This window comes from Protopterus annectens, chromosome 14.part0 (genome assembly GCF_019279795.1).
Source record: "Protopterus annectens isolate FY-2018-M chromosome 14.part0, PAN1.0, whole genome shotgun sequence".
In the NCBI taxonomy this organism is placed as follows: Eukaryota; Metazoa; Chordata; order Ceratodontiformes; family Protopteridae; genus Protopterus; species Protopterus annectens.
This window is the reverse complement of record NC_056748.1, coordinates 1,135,728,432-1,135,751,483: the sequence shown is the minus strand read 5'-3', so window position 1 is coordinate 1,135,751,483 and position 23,052 is coordinate 1,135,728,432. Positions and strand designations below refer to the sequence as shown.

The following is a 23,052-nucleotide window of genomic DNA, read 5'->3' as shown; positions in this document are numbered from 1 at the left end:
AAATAAAAGTCCTCAGTAAGGCCTGAATAATGCCACAAATGTAAGGCCAGATGATTTGAGAGAGCCATTCTTCAGGACTTAATTACTTTACTGGAGAAGATACACCGTGACTATACTAGGACACAGCCTCCAAGTTGAGAGATAGAGATATGCTTCACCAGTGTCCCTGGCACTCTACCAAGTAGGAGCAGAAATTCAAGCTCCTCTGAGGCTGAGGGTACAATTTACTACAGCTTGCAGATTGTTCTGCAGATAGTTTATCTCTAGAAGGATGTGACTGCTGCCTTCTCCGCTTCTTTTACCTTGTGATTTGCTCCAATAAAAGCTTGGATTGTGCAAAAAACCTTGTTAACTGATCCTGGTGCCAGGCACTTATTACCACCATTTACAGACATGAAATGAGTCATAAGCATCTTTCTTCTGCATCTGCAAGCAACGAGGCTGAACTGCTGACACTCAGGAAATTGTTCTTCTCCCAAACCATACAGAGGGTAATGATGTGGTTCCTATCTTGTTTGATAGCCATATGAATACAATGTTAAGCTGATGTTTTAGGTATCAAGCACACAGACTTTGAAGATCAGGACTGAAATCTGAAACATGCAAACAGAATAGAAACAGTGTCCTCATAAGCTAGATATGGTCTAGCAGTAGAGCAAATAATGTTACAATATATGTCCCGAGGCATGATAACTTCTGAGAGAATTTGCTGAAATGGATGCATAGATAACTGCTGCAACATTTACACAAGATTTGTCAGGACCAGAACACGGTTTTGGTTTCCCTCCTCCTGTTAGGGAGGATCATTTGAAGGGGTTAGAAACAGGAAAGGCAAGGATACACATCCCTTGCTAGGAGAGGAACAAGATATGTTGTTACCAGGCTCAAGGAAATTGGATTCAGGCAGCGAACTGTGGGAAGCTTTGAATGTATCCTGGTGGTAAGAGGGCCATCGTATAGGACATCCCCAGACTTGAGACATACCATTAACCATCTCTACTATTTGAGAGATGTGGGAATTCAGGGAGTCTGTAACCACACCAGTCAAGTAGTACAGGTGGTTCATGATATGTTCCAAGTCTGGGGTGTCACAGACAGTGGACCTTTTACTACCAGGGTACAACCCAAGCTAGGTAATTAGGAAGAAGCCTGGGTCCACATCTTTAAAACTTCCTGCCAAAAGGAAGGCAGTCAAGGAGATGTTTCTTAGAAACATCTAGCCATAATTTATCCTTCTTACCTCATTAAGAAACACACACGCACGCAAGCGCACATACACAGACACTACCTTTGCTGTCAGGTCAAGGCTGAAAAAGGATGCGACAATCACAAGTTTACTTAGCTAGTTAGCAAACTGGTAGGGAAAAAAGGAGGCCCAGGTACCCTTTTTAGCTACGACTCTGGCCACAAGGGCTCCATTAAGTAAATATATATCTATGAATATAAAAGTATATTATGCATATTATACATAAATAAGCAAGTGCACACACACGCATGTATACAGACAGACACACATGCAGACACACAGACACACACACACAGAGACACACACACACTGCAGCCAACCAACCAGCATGTTTCTGGGAGGTAAGAAGAAACCAGAATACCCAGAGAAAACAATTACAAGAAAATGATTGCACATAGAAGTGACAGGTCAGAAATGTACTCCAGATCCTGTGGATACATGAGGCATAAATCTTATAATTTTACCAGCTCAACAAGGGAAATATTGAAACCCAAATATAACACAGTTGATTTGCATGTCAAGGCTAAATTAAACCCAAGAAAAATGATGCTTTATTTTTGGATCATGCCTTCAGGATAAAAGTAAGGAGTTTCATGATCTGTAAATCTCTTATTCTCAGGTACTTCAATAATTTAGTAGTACAGCATCTAGAAAAGTTGTCTAGAACAGCTAGATTAATGTCCTCGATGGAGTGTGCAGTGTTACTGCACACTAAACAGCCCTTTGCTTCTAAAGCTTCCGGAAGGGGCAGCAGCTCTAATTCAAATGGCATGATGATGCAGATGCACTCTCTCCTTTCCCTCTGTAAAGTTTTGAAGGTGGCGGTGGGAGGTAAATTAGTTCTGCAGAGTGGTCGGAGCAGATGGGTTGATTCACTTCTGTTGCCTTTTGTAAAATAAAAATGTTAACCATGTGCATAGGATGAATTCAAAATGACTTGGCACCGTAGCCATATCTTACCTGGTTCAACAGCTTACAGGAAAGCGGTCAGAGAGGGTCTAGGTTCATGCACACACTTCAGTGTTGCACTCCTGGACAATGAACAGACCACTGCCTTTAAAGCAGAGCAGTTCATTTAAGTTTTGGTTTAAAGATAGTGTGATGGTGCATTCTCTCCTTTGCCTTTTGGTAGATTCAGACAAGTCAAGGTGGAATAAGACCAAGAGAAAGTAGAAGGGAATGCAGGACATTTGCTGAAACAATTGTCAAAAGGGAGTGATTCTGATTATCTTGACATGTTTTTACCAAGCCTTGAGTAAGATCCCCCGAATAAAAGGGGGCAACAAATCAGAGCTGAACCTACTACTGTGTAACATTGACAGGGCACCTAACCAAATAACTTCAGAGACCAATATGCTAGTGCTAATTTATAAATCAATTCACACAATCAAAGAAAGATATTCAGAGCGACCAGTTGGGCTAGTTGCCAAAAGCATTCTAAAAGCACACAAGAAACTCAGTAAATATGCTAAGAATGTTGGTAATGCATAGACAATATTATGCTGAAAGAAATGGAACTTTTTATGACCCATTCTAACAAAGAGTTTGTCTGAATAGACATAACTGTATGCTGCTCCTCATTTGATAATACAGTGGGGCTTGTCCACCTAAATCTGTCTTACAGAGGACAGTTTACTTCAGCAAAAAGGGTCTTGGAAATCCAAGCGCTGTAATCTAAGACTCCTTACATCATTTTCCATAACGATAGTGTCCCTTCGTACTAATCCTTCTTTCATGCGGAAATCCAAGCGCTGTAATCTAAGACTCCTTACATCATTTTCCATAACGATAGTGTCCCTTCGTACTAATCCTTCTTTCATGCGGAAATCCAAGCGCTGTAATCTAAGCCTCTTTACATCATTTTCCATAACGATAGTGTCCCTTCGTACTAATCCTTCTTTCATGCGGAAATCCAAGTGCTGTCATCTAAGCCTGCTTGCATCATTTTCCATAACGATAGTGTCCCTTCGTACTAATCCTTCTTTCATGCGGAAGTCCAAGCGCTGTAATCTAAGCCTCCTTACATCATTTTCTATAACGATCCAGTGTCCCTTCGTGCTAATCCTTCTTTCATGCGGAAATCCAAGCGCTGTAATCTAAGACTCCTTACATCATTTTCCATAACGACAGTGTCCCTTCGTACTAATCCTTCTTTCATAAGGAAATCCAAGCGCTGTAATCTAAGCCTCCTTACATCATTTTCCATAACGACAGTGTCCCTTCGTACTAATCCTTCTTTCATGTGGAAATCCAAGTGCTGTCATCTAAGCCTGCTTGCATCATTTTCCATAACGATAGGGTGTCCCTTCGTACTAATCCTTCTTTCATGCCCAAGGTAGCCACAGATTCTAACCTCAACCAGCCCATACAGTGGCCAGTTTACTTTCCAAGTTTCTCTACCAAGAGGAAATAAGAAGTTATGTACTCACCATAACGTTCCATCTGAGTAGGTAGCTTCATTTGTCTGCAACCTGTGGGTCTTGGAGGTGGCCATCATGGAAGGATATTGTGGAGCACCGCAGAGAAAGGGATGCTCTCTCCTCTAGAACGCCCAGCCCAGTTTGTAGTGGTTAATAATGATGATGAGACAATCCAAGTGGCTGGAATACAAATATCATCCAATGGAACTCTAGATTTGAAGGCCGGAATGAGTGGAATGGAAACGAGTGGAATGTGTGCTAACTCTTGGTACTTAATAGTCTCCCAGAGCTTATCCAGCGATAATAGGATATTGATATTGTCCCATAGAGATACTTTTTAATTGATTTGAATTAAATTTCGGATTTTGAAATGACAAGCTGTTCCGATTGATGCACAATGTTGTCTATGAATATCTAATGTGCAAATTTCCCTCATTCTGATATTTAGGAAAGAAACCGCTTCATGGATTGATTTATATTGGTTTCTGGAAAGATTTCTTGGGAAGGATTGAGGATTGATGCTGAGGTACACTCTGTCCGGGAAGAAGGAAGGATAGAGGGACTTCACCTGAAGAGCTTGAAGTTCAAACTCTTTTCAAAGAGCTTGAAGCAAGAAACTCTTTTAAGCAGGACAAGTCTTTGAGATCTACTGAAGCAAAGGGTTCTTTTGCTGCTGTGAGCCAGTACAAAGACTGAGGTGAAAGATCCTAGCAGGGGTAACAAAGCTTCTAGGGGGTAAGGCTTGAAAGGTGCCAAGAAGAAGGTGTTTTGCCAACGGGTTTTCGACAGGTTTGGCCCTGAAATCAAGCCCACATGGTAATGTCCCATGGGCCGACGGAGCACATTGACAGTGCACATGCCTTCCCCTGGGAAGTGGCAAAAAGGAAGTCTAATATGGATAAGAGGAGCCAGAGAGAAGTAGATTATGAGGGAAGTCTAATGGATGGAGAAAGTGAGCCAGATACTGATGTAGATTCTCAGGATGCTCCTGCTCAGAGGCTTAGTAAAACCTGGCTTCGACTGGTTTACTGACTGAGTCCTAATAGGATGGAGTCTAGAGTAAAAAGCAGCATTTGGTGTTTGAAGGAGAGGCAAAAGATCGCGGCAGGGTTGCCCATATATTACGAAATATCTGCTTTACTACTAGTGGGTTGAGAGACCACCTCAGACGGGGTGAAGAAGGGCGCGACTGTTGTCTGCTTTCGATGTTGGCCGCCTTCGAACTCGAACGCTGTAACAAGCGGTTGGTGGAGATAGATCACTTCATCTCTCCCGGCCCTCATGGCTTAGAGGTAATTCCCCTGATTTCGACCTGTACCATGTACCAGACACCCACATGTTATCCCGACTGGACTGAATTGAGGAGGCTCCTCTCTATGAAGTGCATTCTGAAGTGCACCTTGCGCTCTTAGCACCGCTTCATCTGTAGAACGCTGATATGCGCCCGCAGCCCTGTATCGCCCGCTGCCCTTTGGACCCCCCTGGCCTGGGAAATGTCCCCCCACACCCGGGCGGAGAGGGGAGACGTGGTCAGGTAGGCCCATATGAAGGTCGGAGCATGGAGCCACCATAATAGAGCTCTCTGGAGCCACCATAACAGAGCTCCTCCCAAGCCTTGCTGATAGCAATGGGGTGATGGAGAGGAAAAGACAGAAATTGCAGTACCGCCTCAGCCATACTTGAAGAAAAAGGTAGTGCTATACAAACATACAGGGCCCCAAAAAACACACACACACACACACACTCACTAACGACCAGCGAAGGGAGGGAAAAAACTAAAAAAAAATTTTTAATACTAGGGGAACCTAACTCTTACACACTTTTTAAAATAAGGTAGAGAAATTTGACAGAAAAAAAAACAGACTTAAGATTTTTTCTTTTTCTAGAGCTCAATGGAATCCAGCCATCCCATAAGCCGCAAACCAGATCTGGGAGGAGGAGGGTTGGGCAGGGATTATGGGAGGGGAGTGAGGAGAGAGGGGATCCATTAGCTATGAAATGTTGCTGCCTCGCTCGGATCGGATCTCCAATCCACACAGGTTGGGCAGGTTGCTGACAAATGTACCTCATATGTTGCGTTTGCTTGATGTTCATAGACAGTTACGAGTTTATCTTCATAGAACAAAACATTGTTGAAAATCAGATTAACTGTTTGACTCCTTCTCGTTGAGCCGCATAACTCAGGCAGTATCTGAAGTTACTCTTGCTAAATGAATAACAAACTGCATTTCTTTCATTCATTCCAAAAACGGACTACACTTGACTCATCCTCCTAAGGCCCATTCGACTAGGTCTATTTCCACATTGTTTGGTTTTTCTTCCAGGGCTCTGATAGATGATATCTGTACTACAGCCACCTGGTCGAAAGCTCATACCTTTGTTATGTATTACAAATTGGACAATGTTTCCAGGAGCAGGGCTTCCTTTGGTTCTGCAGTGCTCCCACATATCCTTCCTTGAGGCCACCCAGGAGTTGTACAGCTGAAGACTGTGAGGAGGAATGAAAGGGACAACATCAGATTTATAAGTTATGTACTTAACATAACTTGGCATCTGTGTTGTCCTCTTTCATGCCTCCTCACCATCCCTCCCAGCCATGCCCCCTACCAGGGCTCTAGAAAACATATGGGAGAACTGTTCAGGAACCTGGTGTTCCTGGTTTGAGTCCCTGGTTTCTTAATTCTCTCTCTCTCTCTCTCTATGCACTATCAGGGATTTAGGCAGCAAACTCTATCTGAGGAGGTTACGCAAAGGACACAGCATTATGGGAAGAGGGAGGAGCTCGAGACTTGAATCCTAGTCTGTAAGAATGCAACCGAGTCAGATCTGAGGGTCAGATCCGTGACCCTACCTTGAGGAAGACTTCAAGGTCCAACATCAGATTAAATGGTTAAGAAATTAATAAAATGTAATTAAGTATATGGTTAGAAATGTGCAGACCTAAAATGGAAACTGTTTAGACATCTATTCAAAAAAAATCAAGATAGTTAAACCTACTTTTATCTGGAGGAAGTCTGCAACCAGATGTAGCTGCAAGGTGCTAACCTATAAAGGAGCAAAGTGAAGGGGAAGGCATACTTCCGGTCTAAACTAGGAGTCATGACCAGCAGTTTATTAGGAATCTTGCAAGTGGTTTTAATGAGCAGTTGAGGAGCAGCCACCCCAGGCTGCAGCTCCAGGATACAGATACTCTGCAGTATTCTGTATTTATCCATGGTAGTGCTGAGGAAGAGAATCTGCTGACAAACTTTTTAGTTCTCAAATGTCATCATCTACAGGTACAGAGATGACGTTCTTTCCCAAAAAGGACTCGGCAGACAGAGTTTAATATGGGATGGCCATTTCTAACTTGAAACTCACTAAGGCCAGATATGGCTTCAGCAATATGTCTGACAGAATGACAAGGTTAGTCACCTTACTCAGGGTAACATAATGGAACTGGTTTGAAGCAAACTTCTAGGGGAAGACACCCAAGTACTTGGTGATGTCCAACAACTCTATTTACGACAGAGTCATTGCTATGGGAAAAATAAAGCAAACAAGTAGCTTCCCTCAGAGCTACCTTATTTACATCCAATACATGTGCAAATTTCTTTGGCCAAATCTATGAAGATTTGTGGAACGACATTATTAAAGTAGTATCCTGCAAGATTATTAATTATCTCTAGCCTCAAGACACAGATATAAAAAACCCCGTCCTAGTGAAATGCAACTACGATGAGAAAGGGGCATAACAGTATAGATGTAAAGTAAAAATATGCTCAACAGCTACAAACGGCCTTGGGGACAGTTTTGCAAAAAATGAAGAAAACTTGTTAATCAGGTAATGTCACTACTATGTCAGTTTGGGGTTTGGTCAAGAAACCTGCCTGGCTGGCTTTTCTGATGAGATATCACCTAAAGAGGTCGCATGATATCAAAGGGGTGATTCACTTGCATGTTGGTCTTGGGTAGCTAGTGTCTGTCCACACCTACCTTTCAGCATAAACAGTGATTCCGCTGACAAAGTTTGCTAAGGGAGGTTGATAGGAAGATATGATCATTGAGAAATTTTCAATAAAGCCGATGGAAAAAATAAAAATGCAATCATCCTGTAACAGCTACTTATAAGCCATTTCTAAAACACAGCTGTGAAGTCCAACAAGCAATGAAAGAACAGAATAAACTGAAAAATGTAGGCCAAGTTCTGTTCTGTACCAAAGGTAGGAAAGAACTGAGCTAGGAAGGGTTTGCCCCCACTTTCTCCATGCATTTCTTTAACTTCATTAATGAGGGTGGACCCTCAAGGAAAGGTGGGTCTTTATGTACTGCTGAGAAAGCAAATATTAACAGCGCTACAGTCCAGAAGAGTTGCAAAGCAAGTTTGCCCTTCGAGTCCAAAGAGAACCATTAGCTTAGTGAAACGACAGAAAAAAAAATAAACAACGTTAAGCATCTTCCTTATGAAGAAAGGCTGAGAAACTTCTAGACTCATTCTCTTAGACCAGAAAGGATTAGGAGATATGTTGAACAGTGTGAATGTCAGAGTAATGAGTTAAATGTAGGTTTGTGTGAACTTGCATCATTATTATACAAAACATGAAGTCGCCAAGATGAAAGATGATGATGACCGGATACTTAAATTAGCCTCTGAAATGACCAATTATCATGACAAAGAACCATGCCCACCAAATAATTCCATCAGGCTAGCTCTACATAAACATATAGGTCTCATTGTATATCAGCTAGAAGATTATTAATGGCTAGCTTGAGTAAAGTTCAAAGTCCAGAAATCCTCTAATTAGGTGCATACCAATGCGCCAGAAAGAACTGCCTGCATATACATAAAGAAGCTATTACCTGTACTGTTGGCAAACATTTCACTGAGTATCCTAACAACTTAACGCAGTCAAGCATTACTTACTGTAACAGCCTTATTAAATGAAAATTTTCCAAATACTGTTGAAGACCATCAAGTTAGAGTACTGAATAAAAGGAAAACGTATAGAGAGCTAGAGTACCAACCTGTTGTGCAGATTTACAAATGCTCGAGGTAGACTGTATCTTAGGAGTGTTGCACACAATTCTGCTTCTTGTTTTATTTTCCTTGTTCTCTTTTTCTACAGAAGCCTAAAATTAAAAACATCCATATATTAAAAGCAGGAATTCCTTGCCATAATGTTGGATAAGAAATGATGTGCCTTAATGACAAATAAATTCATATTTCCAATAGCATACCATTGTTAAAGAGCTATAAGACAATTTCACCGCTCAATAAAAACAATGCATGCGGCCACTCAACATCTCAAATTATCTTTGAGAGGACCCTTTGCAGTGGTAACAACTAAGATCTCCTTCGTGAAAGATCTCTCCTTGGCATTGTGCCTTCATTCTCTAGCTTCAGTGCTTACTGGTAGGCCCGCTACCCCATCATGTGCTCAGCTAGGAAGCAGGCCAGCTTCTTGCTCACATGGAACCTGAGCTAAACAAAAGAAAATACAATAACTGAGAAACCAGAAGCACTTGATTATGGCTACAGATAGCAAAACACAGGCAGTCAAAATGTTGTAGTCCCTTAAGTTTTATACACAGGTCAGGCACATTTTTATCAACCAAAGCAGAATATGTAGACAATAATTAATAAAGAATTGAAGAAATGTATTTAGGAGGGGAAGAGGGCAAGAGTTAAGTGGGATAAAGATGATTCTTTCATAGAACAAGGTTGTTTAGGATTACCTGATTTGAATGGCTACTTTAGAACTATGCAGTTAAGCCTTATATACATAATGCAAGCAGACTGTTATAAATACAAGTATAAAAGGGTGATGGTGCAATAAGGGGCAAAGTTTGAGAAATAAACAGAGTTGAATTTTGGATGCAGATCCTTAAAGAGAACAACAATCATACAAAATATTATTGTTCATAAAGTTACACAAAGTATTCTAATAACCAAGCCAAAACAGTAAAATGGAGAAAGATGTGGCCAACAGAGGTGACTGCAAGCAGGGGCTGAGAAAATAGGCAACAGGAGGCTGGACTTTACTAGAGAAAGTTGGCAAAGGAACCAAAGTATTAGGAGCAAATAACCGCAGAAAGAAAACAGAACAAGATGAGGTCGTGAGACCAAGCAGAAGTTTGGACTAGAGTTTCAAAACTGCCTTCCTTACCAGGGATTGATACAGTATATACAAAGAGAAAGGGATAGGGGAGTCCCTAAGTGAAAGTCCACACCTCTGGTAAAGTTTTTAGACAAGTCTAGAAAAAAAGATGCTTTTAAAAAGGGGATAATTAGCAGGGTATATAAAATAGTGCTCGTTAACTACAAGAAAAAAGCAAGGAGGTAAGAAAAGACTGAGAAGAGAGTCTGGAGAGGCAAGACAGCTGTATGGTTCCCAAGTAAGACACAAAGACCAGAAGGCTTAGGATTTTGCTTGGAAGTTTTTGCAAAGGTATTTTTATACCACAAGTAGATGTCAGAGAATTTTTCCTCAGACAGACAGAAATAGCTGGAGGTGTTATAGAAAAGAGAGTTAAATATGAAGATGTCTAAGTGTAACAAGGTGGCAGATTGTAAACAATTCCCTACGGCGTACTCGTTGGGTATGCAGATGGTTGTGACTATGGAAATGATCCTTTTGAGCTGGGGCACAAGATCTGAATTGCTTATATAAAATAAGGCCTTACTAATTTTAATTATCTTGGCTGCCAAAAAAGCAATGGAAATAGAAATCTAAAACAACTAAAACTGAAGTACTGAATATTGTAAAGGTGATAAAAGAACTAAACGTGGAATTTTCAGAAAAGAGAGGGAGCAAATTGTACTGAAACAAATGGAATTTCTAGGAACAACACATGCAAAATAATGCACAGGAGGAGAAGGGAGGTTTAATGGAATGCAACAACTGAGCAATTTATGTAATATTGGAGCGAGTAACTGTTAAAAAGAAAGACAACATGCATAATGTACATAGCATGAAAATGACAAATGTTAATATGGTTTGTTTTCTTTTGAATTAATTTGTGTGTGCTTGGGCCTTAAGTGATAATTTAATAAAGGTGCTTTAAAAAAATCTCAACAACCCTTTCTAGAAATGAAAATAGTGCCTCTAAGATCAGGAAGGCAAATCTTGGGCATTTTGGTAGGGGCATTCAATGGGCTGACAAACTCACGTGTGTCTCACTTTTGACAGCAAGGAAGCGAGCTTTTAATAAGAATGTCCTCACTCATTTGACAACTGGTCATTACAGTAAAGTTTACTCTTCTAGTGTAACAAGCTGTTTTAACTAAAACTGAATATTGTAAACATGATTCGGAGGCAAATTTGGGACCCAGGCAGTGTAAACCCTTAGGAAAGGCATTTTGCAGTGCCATTTCGTCACAGCCACATCTGTGAAAAAGCATCTTAGTCACTTTTGAAGGCAAAGCATTTATAAAACAGAAAAGACCAAAGGAACAAAATGACCCATAACTACCACATATTCATGAACAGGAATCACCAGAAAGTGAAGAATAACGAAAATCGAATCGAGCTCGATTCCTTTGCCTAATGATGAAAAATAATAAAGGTGGCGTTGGAGTGAATGTTTATTTTGATACTGGCATATCAATGAAGCACCTACAAAGTGAATTTTTATCTGATATTTTCCCCACTTTGCCTCAGTGACCATCCGGCTCCTTTTTCATCTGCATGTCCAATATAGCCCATTTCAGAGCCATCCTATATCAGAGGATAGAGATTTTTGAGCTTAGGGTCCCTAACCTTGCTCTGCATGTCCCATAGTGTCAGAGGATGTATAACTCCATTCTGCAGGTGAGACAACCCCTCATGACTGCTCTGTGCCCCTTGAAGCCAGTGCTACTGAGTGATCTTTTATCTTCACTGGGGATTCTACAATGGGAATGGGCACCTGGACATATGCCCTTTCAAAGAGAGGCAAGCCAGCATGGCTACATTACCCCACACACACATCAGCTCGAGCAGGGGGTCACCTATATCACAGGCATGCCTTTATCTCTCAGTCATCAGAGTTGGCAGTATTTAACCGGGGAACGAATCAAGCATGGACAACCCTGGAATTCAACAAGAATGCCATTTGTTGGAATACAGACAGACTCCATCACTGAAAATCTGTGTAAGATCTCAGTGGTGCAGGGCTCGATTCCTCTTACTGCACTAAGATGATATGATAATACACCATTATGAGTTGTGCTCTCCACAGTAATGGAACAAAATAGAAAAAAAAAAAATCTGACTGTGCCAAGGTGGGGCTATAACCTACAGCTGCCCATTGCTGAACCACTTGTTGGTCACAGATGACCATTCTAAGATTATCCCATTCTTGATCATATCTACAACTGAAGAATTCAAAACAATGGCTATCAAAACTGAGGGAAACAGAGAAACATCACTGTGTGACCAGTAGTGTGAGATTGTCAAAACTGTAACATTTGCAAACTAATCAATCTACAGAGTTAGCATCAGAAGCCACTGAAATCAAAGAAGTCTGATGAATGGGAGTGTGCCACATAAGAAGACACTTCTAGAGGAATCAGACAGGCTTAAAAATACAGAAGGAAGCTGGAAGGTCATACACACTCTCCATGATTGCCAATGCTTGCTTCTTCTTTTGGAGGTCTTTGATCAGACCCTAGTAAAACTGTTCAAAGAAGGGATCATCCAAGATGACAGGCATCCAGAGACCTGTATAAGCAATCCTTCAAGGAAGACTGTCTAAGCCATGCTCTCCACCTGAGGCACATACCTATGCAAGTCACTCTAGCCAAAGTATCAACACGATCACAAAGATAGTTGACAACATAAAAGCATGTTGCTTTAAGGGTAATTTATAAAGCTTCCTTAATCCTAAATTCATGGTAGACTGCCAAATATTTCACAGCCTAGTCACAAGAGAAGACTGAAAGCACGAAATGGGAGATAGATAATTAAAGAACTGAATAACTAGACAGGATCATCATTTTAAAGTACAGTAGTGTACACTTACCATAAATGTAGATGTTCGAGAGTATTCACTGTTGCAGTCATTACATTTGGGTAATCTGCTGGCAGGTTGCCCTCAGTCGGCCTGAGGTAGCCAATATATATATATATATATATATATATATATATATATATATATATATATATATATATATATATATACATACATACATACATGCATCAATATAAACTTTACCTTCATCTACATGCAAATACACCACATAGGTTGTAGAAGATAGAGAAGAAAAGATAAATTTCAGAATGACAGGGGGTTGGCGGGAGGGTAACCTGGACTGCAACAGTGAATACACTCGAACATCTACATTTATGGTAAGTGTACACAACTGTACTATGTTCTTCATGTTTCACTGTTGCAGTCATTACATTTGGGTAGAATCCCAAAGCTATGGTTGGGGGGCTGCAGCTAAAAAGCATTAGGTGCGGCTATAAGGCCCTGCAGCACTGCAGTGGCAAAGCCTGCCCTGGACTTAGAGTAAAGAGGCAAATGGTAATGCTTTGTAAAGGTATGAACAGAACTCCAAGTAGCAGCCTCTAGAATGTCTTTGGTTGGTACTCCTCTGAGAAAAGCTGCTAAAGTAGCAGCAGCTCTGGTGGAATGAGACCTAATGCCCTTGAGCACAGGTTTACCATGGTGTAAGTAGCAGAAACGGATGCAGTGGCTTATCCACTTTGAAATTGTCTGCTTTGAAATAGACTTTCCTTCTGATCCTGCAGCATATGACACTAGTAATTGCTCAGTTTTTCTAGTCCTGCTCAAGTAGAATCTTAGCTGTCTGTGTACGCCCAAGGAATGCAGAATTCTCTCCTCCTTATTCTGCGGATTTGGACAGACATTTGGCAGATTGTTTGGTTAAGGGTCACACTGGAAACCACCTTAGGCATAAAAGTAGGATTTGTCCTCAGAGACAGCCTTTCTGGGTAAAATATGATAAAAGGCTCTACAGACATAAGGGTCTGTAACGCTGAAACTCTTTTTGCTGAAGTAATTGCTAGCAGCAGAGCTGTTTTCCATGATAAGAACTTTAGATCAGCGGTAGCAGATGGTTCAAATGGAGGCAGGGTGAGCTTTTCCAACACATAATTGAAGTCTCATGCAGGTAATGGTGATCTTCTAGGAGGCCTTAAATTTTTGGCTCCTCTAAGATACTGTTTTAGTAAAGGATGAGAAAAGATTGGTGGCTCTGTATTGTAATGAGCCAAAATGGCAGAGGCATGGATTTTGATTGATGAGAAAGATAGGCCTTTGTCACGCATCTCAGTTAAGCATTGTAATATCTGAGGAATATTTGGTTCTGCTCTATCAGTTCTGTGTGCTTGATTCCAAGCACAGAATCTCTTCCACTTGTCAGCATAAGATTTTCTAGTACTAGGCCTTCTGGCTTTCAAAATGACATCCATCACAGCTTTAGTGAGAGGTGTTGTTTGCATGACTACAAGATTAGCCATGCTGCCAAGTTCAGAGTCCGTAGTTGATTGTGCAGGATCTGATTGTTTTGCTGGGACAGTAGTTGTGGTCTTTGAGGCAAGGTCCAAGCTGAGTATTGAGACAAGTTCCTTAGGACTGGGTACCAGTATTGGCGGGGCCAGTCCGGGGAAATTAATATCATCTTTGGCTTCACTTGTCTGACTTTTAGGAGGATCTTGGGTAGAAGAGGCAGACGGGGAAAGGCGTAAACAAATAGGTTTTCCAACTGAAGGATAGGGTGTCCACTTTCCATGCTTGTCTGTGATAAGTCCTTGTGAAGAATTTTTTCAATTGATAATTTTGAGGAGAAGCAAATAGATCCCATTTCTCTGTTATCATGCTGAAGACTTGTGGATTTAATTTCCTCTCGTGAGAATCCATAAGGTTTCTGCTTAAATAGTCTGCCAGAGTGTTTTGTTTTCCTGGCAGGAATTGAGCTTGAAGATGTATTTGGTAGGTCAAAGCTGTGTCCCACAGTGCAATGGCTAATCTGCAAAGGGGGTACGAGTGTGTGCCCCCTTGCTTATTTATATAGCACATGACTGTGGTGTTGTCCATCTTTATCAGTAGTTGTCCTGGATGAAGTAAGCCCTTGAAGGCTGTTAGGACATTTTGAACAGCTAGCATCTCTTTCTGGTTGATATGCAGATGCATTTGTTTTGGTGTCCATAAGCCCTGAATGCATCTTCCTGCCATGTCCCCCCCCCCCAGGCATAATCTGATGCGTCTGTTGTTAAGGCTTGGCTGGCAGGGGGGTAGAGTGAAGGGCAGTCCCATGTTTTGGTGACATGTCTTTGCCCACCATAGAAACTCCTGTTGCAGGCAGGGAATGAGAGGAATCATTGTTTCCAGACTGTGTGAATGTTGACTCCATAAACTTTTTAGGAACCATTGAAGTTTCCTCATATGCAGTCTTGCATATGGAATTAGTAGGATGCAGGATGCCATGAAGCCCAGAGCCTGCAGAATTTGTCTTGCAGAAGACTGGGTTTTTGTTGCCATCAGTTTGAAGTAAGTAGTCAGTTGCCTTTGCTTGTCTGGCGTGAAGTAATCTGGGCAGGTGTATCTAAGCTTGCACCCAGGAATGTTATCTTTTGAGAGGGTACCAGTTGTGATTTCTTTTCATTTATTGTGTACCCTAGGCATGTTAGAAGCCTTCTCACAAACGCCAGGTGTCGAAGAAGAGTGTCCTTGTTCTCTGCTTGAATGAGACAGTCGTCCAAGTAAGGATATATTTGTATACTTCTTTGTCTGCAAAATGCAATTACTGGTGCCAGGCACTTTGTAAAGACCCTGGGCGCAGTAGATAAGCCAGAGGGCAGTGCAGAGAATTGGTAATGTATTAAGCCAACCTTGAACCTGAGGTATCTTCTGCACGATTGTCTTACTGGGACATGCAGGTATGCCTCTTTTAGGTCTAAAGTCACCAGCCAAGCAGTCTTGCCCAACATGGGCAGAAGCTGCTGCAAAGTCAGCATTTTGAATTTTGGAATGTCCAGGTATGTGTTCAAAATCGATAAATCCAGTATTGGCTGCCAGGCCTTGTCCTTTCTGGGTACCAAGAACAGTCGAGTAAAAACCTTGTCCTTTTTCCTGTTCTGGTACTGTCTGAATGGCCCCCATATCCATGAGGGACGTAACCTGTTTCTGTGCCTCTGCCCATTGATTTTTTGGCAGATCTGGCAAACCATTTGCCATTGGCAGTGCGTGGAAATGGAATCTGTATCCCTGTGATATGATGTTTAGTACCTACTTTTCCTGGGTTATTAACTGCCAATTTTGAGCAAAAAGTGCTAATTTTCCCCCTATGGGTGCTGCCAAAAGATAACTGCTTGGTGTAGGCAGAGGGAACTCATTGGGATTGCTTTCTGTAGGTTTGCGCTTTATCTCCTCCAGATTTGGAGGTGGAAGTGCCCCATTGCTTTGACCTATATGAATCTTGCGCCTGGTATCTGGAACCCTTAGGGCGTCTGGATTTGCCCCTTTGAGCTCTGTCTGACACAGGAAATTACCAATTTTTTGTAGGCCAGTGTCTACTAAATCTTGGTGGCTGCACTTGTAAGAAGTCTTTAACAGTTTGCATAGACTTAGCCTAGTCTTCCATTTTCTTTAGAACCTCTTCTGCCTTAATACCAAACAGAGAATCATGCTGTAAAGGTGCATCTAGCAATTTAGCTTTAACATGATCAGGCAAATTTTGTTCCTTTAACCAGGCATGCCTCCTAATCACAGATCCAGTAACTGCGGCCCTGCAGGAGGCCTCTAAGGAATCAAAACCATATTGCAAAGTATGCTTTCCAACTTGTTCAGCTGCATGCAATAATTCCTGCAATTCCTTATTTTCTGCACATTCTGAAATTAACATTTTCATAGGTTCATAGGTTCATACTAGGCTATCTGCCCGAGGGCATTTACAAGCCTAGCCCATCGTTGTTGGTACTTAATCATATGAACTATACCCATTATTTTTCTGTGCCTCTGTCGAGTGACACTGAGGTAATGCAGATGTATAAACCTTTTTCCATCCATCTGTCAAGTGCTCTTGAACAAGGCCAGGTGCTCTGCCTCACAGGTGTACCGGGATTTTTGCTGTTGAGGCCTTAACTCCCTTTGGACCCTGTGAAATAGTTTAAGGATCAGCAGCAGGGTTTCTGAATAAAATTTATGTGAGTCAGGTACCCTGTAATATCTGGGTTTGACATGGCCTTGTATGTCAGGAGTCAAGCTTGACTCGAAACACATCATCCACAATGTCTAAAACAGGGGGATGGCTCTTATGCTGAGCAAGGAGGAAATTTTGAGACCCTTTTTGATTCTGAGGAACTTTTGCCTCTCCAGCTGCTGCAAGTGTCGGGTCAGATACATTCGAATGGGGCATTGTACTCAATCATTGGTCTGATGAGTGATGAGTAAAGGGAGACTATGACCTCCTTGATCTAGATGAGAATCCCTTCATGATAAGGTGGGCAATAGAAGGTCTTCCTAACTACTTTAGCTACATGGGTGTCGAATGACAGACTACTATCAACCTGGGTCCCCAGGTCCCTGATAACTTCTTCTGTGCTCAGTGGATTGCCACCTATTTGGTAGCTAGGGGTAACCTTGTTTTTCCGAAGGTATGACTATGCATTTTTGGCATTTAACTTTAGGCCGTGGCTCTGGCACCAGTTATCCGTTTCTGAGACCCTTCTGAAGGATATCTGTGTCAGATGTGTTTTCTACTATGGCGCCCAGTTTGCAGTCATCTGCAAACTTTGTCAGCCATAACCCTCCTGTGTTTGCTTGTACTTGAAAGTAGATGCCAAACAAGTGGGCCCAGGACTGAGCCCTGTGGGACACCACTTGTGACAGGCTTTGAGTCTGACATGGCGCCAGCAGCTCTGACCCTGTGGGTTCTGTCACTCAGCCAGTTTGCAACCCATCTTGTGATGTATGGGTTGACATTTAAGCTGATGAGTTTTCAATGATACCAGATGGGGTATTGTATCGGCCTTAGCCAGATCGAGGTAGGCTGTATGGACTGCCTTTCCCTCATCAATGGCTTTGGTGACTGTTTGAAAAAGTCAACCAAGTTTAAAGGCATGATCTGCCTTTGACAAAGCCAAACTGGGTTGGATCAAAGTCTGCAAATTCCCTATGTCTTTATTTATGAGGTCCATTATGATCCTCTCCATGGCTTTGCAGATAAGGCTTGTCAAGCTAATGGGCGGTAATTTCCAGGGTCGGTGGAGGCACCTTTTGTGAAGTGGTACCACAGTTGCAGTGCCACTCCTGGAGTGCGTATCCAGAGGTAAGACTTTGATTAAACAGCTGTCCTAGCTGTGGGTTTAATTCCTCATTGAGTTCATGGAGCACACAGCCGGGGACACCATCAGGTCCCATGGATGCTGTGTTTTTGCTTTGGAGAGAGCAGTTCTCACTTGGCTGGAGATGTTTGGGGGCTGCAATCGTTTGGTATAGATATCTCTCCTTTTGGGGGAGGTGAGAAGTTTGCACTGAACCTGTCAGCCAGTATGTTGGCAATGTCTGTAGGATCAGTAATCTTCACATCATTTTGAACTAGCTCTGAGCATATCTGGGAGTTTCCTCCCAGGTTTCTAACATAGGTTTCAGCAATCCCATAACATGTTGTTGGTACTTAATCATATGAAATTTACAGTTTAAGGCCCTGATTGCCAAGGTTGCAGATGTATAAACATTTTTTCCCCATCTGTCTAGTGCCCTTGAATCTCTGTTAGAGGGTGTAGGATTTTTTGCTGTTGAGGCCTTAACTCCCTTTGGACCCTGTGAAATAGTTTCAGGATCAGCAGCAGGGTTTCTAAATAAAAATTTATGAGAGTCAGGTACCCTGTAATATCTGTCAGGCTTACTGGGAGCCGGAAGTACGGAGTCAGGAGTCAAGCTTGACTCCGAAAACACATCATCCACAATGTCTAAAACGGGGGATGGCTAAAGGCTTATGCTGAGGGAAAAGGAGGAAATCTCTGAGCCTCTTTTTTGATTCTGAGAAATCTTGACTCTCCCAGTGAAAATGCTCCCTCAAAGTATGCAAAGTTTCTCCAAATGAATAATCCTCAGGAGAAGATGCAGATGGAATAGACTCCTTAGCATCAGAATCCTCATAGGGAGGTATAGACAATTCCTGATCAGAAGAGGAATCAGAAGAAATAGAAACCTGATCTGAAGATTCATAATCAGTGTCTTGCCTAGGCCTCTTATCTGGAGGGGGATGGGTACCCCTGATCAAGGTAATAAGGTCTTCAGCCATTTGGATCATCTGTTTTTTAGGCATAGAGGCCTGTGCATGTGGTTCATGCGTCACATTTTTAGTTTTAGGAGTTGCTTTTGTCTTTGATTTTGCAGCTGTCGTCGGTTTGATATACAAATGTTGAGGTCTGAATACACCCTCAGAAGCCAGTGCCTGCACAGTGGCTCCAGACCCATCTGAGGGATATACATCCGTCGGTCCAGCACCTTGAGTATCTTGTGGCATGCTGGACTCCACATGGGTGTCGGTAGAGGCCTGCGACTCGAAGGTAGCAGGTATCAGGGGTTGCAAAAACACCTCACTGAGTACCGGTGAACCAGTGACTGGCTTAGGAGAAGCTTCGTCATCAGTTTTGGATCTCGACTGCCTTTCTCTGTCATTTTCTTTGCATTTTTTTATGTACTCCGGTAGTCGGATTGCTATCAGACGACATTTCTGGGTAGTTAAAGCAGTTTCCAAAATACTTTGATGCAAAAATATACCGACGTTTAATAGTGCGTTGGTTAAATCTAGCACAAAACCGACAGCCAGGCACTTTGTGATCAGGGCCTAGGGAAGGAATACAGTATAAATGGAAATCCTTAGGAGGTATTTGCTTCCCACAAGTAATACAATTATTAACTTTTTCTGACATTGGTAAAAAGCAAGAAAAAAGTTTCCCCAACGGGGTACTTAGCTTTAGTGAAGACTTTGGATGTGAAACTCAAACTTTTCAGTAGTCGGCCGACCGGCACTTGCGAAAATGCTTCTGCTTCGGGCACCGCACGGCAAGAAAGACTAAAGAAAATGGCATCAGCTGCATGTTTTATACCCCTGACGAACTGACGTCATGGAAGAGAAGACAGCAACTGACGCAGGACCCAAGACTTTGGAATTCAGGCCGACTGAGGGCAACCTGCCAGCAGATTACCCAAATGCAATGACTGCAACAGTGAAACATGAAGAATATCCGTTGTGCCCTGAACGTTAGACTCCTTATCCAGTGGCAAGATGGAAACTTGCTGTGGTATTTATCCAAGAATAATCAATGAGAATGGCTAAACCACACATATATGGGTTTATAAATGGTATTCACCTTCTAAAGAGAGGAATAGCATGAATTGGATACTTCCAGACTGAAAAAATGGAATTTCTAAGGGCAGGTTCTAATAGAGGGGAGAAAGAAAGAACCAAGGCACCTTGTATCTTTTACGCAGACACTGGTTTAACCATAATAGTAAGGAAAGGAGTAAACAAGCAAGTTCATGGTAGATTATAGAAGCCTGAGTATCCCCCAACAGAAAAGTCTTCTGGAAGGGAGTCACATATGGAGGGAAGGTCTCATTAGCTTTCTGTCTGACACGAAAACATCAGTCTCTCAGAATCTCCTTCTGAGGGGGAATCTTGAGGGAACATAGACAGAAAGAGTCCCCGGGACATCATGGTTTCAGCACTCAGGAAATAATGTCTGGTTGTGAGAGGCCTGCTTGGATTGAAGTGCTGGTGTTAAAATGTGCTTCCTAAAGATGCACTCATTCTGTCTATAGCACGTCCCACCAGATAAACACTGCCCACAGATCTACCATCCATGCTATCAGCATGTGATGAAATGAAGGACTCTGAGAAGTTTACAAAACAGCTGGCTGGCTGTCCTGTATTTGGGTTTGGGGGTAACACATTAGAGGAAAAGACTTACAGATGTTGAACTCAACCAATAAGCCTTCAATAATGCACTCAGGGGAGTACTTTAAAGTGAGCAGTATGGGTATGGTCAGCCTCTGGGCACTCAGGTAGGTCAGCACAGATATGCTGGGAAGTAACCCCTCACATGATACACTCATGTCAATCCCTATGAACTGGACACTCTCCAGGCTTCATCACAGTGAAGGCCTAAAGCATTGCACTTTCTATCTTCTGGGTATCAAGACTGAAGTGACATTCATACGTCACAATTCTTTTATAGGCAATCCAAATTGTGCTGCTGTGGGTTGTGGCAGGTAATATGATGAGTCCAAGACCAAACAGGTTTCTGCGATTTAGTTGTTGAATTTTGAAACTTTTTATGGTGTACTCTAAAAATGACATCTGACCTGCAGGTGGCAGAAAAGCAAAGGGGATTACTAATCTCATTACAGCTGCCAAGCAGAATGCATTCACTGCATCACAGAAACACCCGACAAGAGTGCTTGTCAACTTGGAAAGAGACACAGGATAAATCAAGCACTTTGTCATCAAAAATGTGGGAAGGGGTGACTCTTTGGAACTTTAGTATGCAAGTTAGTTCAGAGCCTTGAAAGCCAGGGCGGCAGAGGTCTAAAGCCTTCTTCCCAAACCAGACAAGTACTCTTTCTTTTCCATTGGAAAGAGGATTCTTGGTTGAAATCATGGACACCATGGATTAACAGCACTGATTAATGAAAATACTTACAGGAACCCATAAACCTGTCAAAATGGTTGGAATTTCAGAGATGAGAAAGCCAGAAATCTGGCTTCAATTTGAATTCCTCCTCAAATGCTTCAGTCACTGGATGAATATTTAAGAACTTCTGGTTCTGATAAACCCCAAAAAGCTCTTTATACCTTTTTCTGGGCATTACTATAATCCTTATCTTACTCACCTGAAAGTCTGTTAAAGGTGTCCCAAATGAGAAATCAGCTGCTGGGGAGACAGATAATAAGGTGTCCTTAGTATCTGACATGAGAGAAAGATAGGAATACATCTGGTCCACAGAACCAGTTCATCTGTTGCAGAGTCTAAGGATTCTGATGTCCTGCTGGGGATGGTTTCCTTTTCTTTTCTGAGGTTTGGACCTTCAAAATTGACAGTTGCTCCAATGATGGTTTCAAGTTGTTAATAAATGCATAAAGTCCTGAACCAACTTATCAGACCATGATGATCAGTTTTTGAGAGAGCCCAACCAGATTATGCTGAGGTAAGATGGCAGACGTCAAATCTTTGAATGTCTAGGCCCTCCTTTTGGGAGTAGTAGCCATTTTAGGAGTCTCTGTTCATGGATAGATACCAAGGACTTCAATTCTCAAACCATGCACAACCTCAAATACTAAATCTGATAGTATTCTACTCTTGTGTGACAACCACAGGCATCAGAAAGTACAGTTGTGTACACTTACCATAAATGTAGATGTTCGACTGTATTCACTGCTGCAGTCATCACACTTGGATTCTTCTCAGAAAGCCTCAACTCTGTCAGAAGTCGTCTTTCCAAGCCAAAGCCTTTCAGCAGCTTGTTTGTGTGGATTCCACTCCATGCATATAAATATGTTCTTCGTGTTTCACTGTTGCAGTCATCACACCTGGTTTATCTGCCAGCAGGTAGTCCTCAGTCGGCCCGAATACCAGATTCTTAGTATTTCTGCGTCAGTTCCTGTCGCTTCAGGACTGACATCAGGTAGTCAGGGGTATAAAAACAGTCAGCAGACACCATTACATCAGTTTTTCTTGCCCCAAATGTCAGGAGGCTCCAAATAGGGAGCTAAGTTATGGTGGAAAAAACACCATCAGTAAAAAGTAAATACCAATAGCCCTGTAAGGGGTGAGTAAGAGAAACAGAGAAGGAGAGAGAGAGAAAGAGATAAGGGGGCTGGACGGTGGGAAACTAAAACTGCAACAGTGAATACACTCGAACATCTACATTTAGGGTAAGTGTACACAACTGTACTATGCTCTTCGTGTTTCACTGTTACAGTCATCACACTTGGGTTGATTCCCAAAGCTGAAGAATGGGTGGAGGCAGTCAAGAAGAGTTGGGGCTGGCTAGTATGCCCTTCTGGACTTCAGTTGCAAAACCCAACCTGGATTTGGAAAAGACAGGCAGGTGGTAATGCTTGGTGAACATGTGAACAGAACTCTAAGTAGCAGCTTCCAGAATGTCTCTAGTAGGGACACTCCTGAGGAATGCTGTAGAGGTTGAAGATGCCCTAGTGGAATGCGTTCTGACCTCCAGAAAGGGTTTCCCATGGTGTATGTAAGAGAAATGGATACAGTGTGCTATCCATCTGGAGATGGTTTGTTTTGATATGGCCTTGCCCTCTGCTTCTGGTGCAAAGCTGACTATTAACTGGTCAGATTTTCTGAAGGGCTTAGTCCTATCAAGGTAGAATCTGAGCTGTCTGTGCCCATCTAAAGATTGCAGGATCCTTTCCCCCTTATTCTG

The 23,052-nt window shown here is 42.2% G+C and overlaps 1 protein-coding gene across 5 annotated transcripts in view; it reads right to left on the bottom strand.

The window, feature by feature from the left end:
- KIF20B (kinesin family member 20B) overlaps positions 1 to 23,052 on the bottom strand; it is a 1,912,547-nt gene that overhangs the window by 213,003 nt on the left and 1,676,492 nt on the right. For all 5 annotated transcript variants that reach the window (XM_044056921.1, XM_044056924.1, XM_044056926.1 and 2 more), the window contains exon 30: positions 8,671 to 8,775. In XM_044056921.1, coding sequence (XP_043912856.1) covers positions 8,671 to 8,775 — 105 coding nt within the window. The remainder of the gene's footprint in view (positions 1 to 8,670; positions 8,776 to 23,052) is intronic.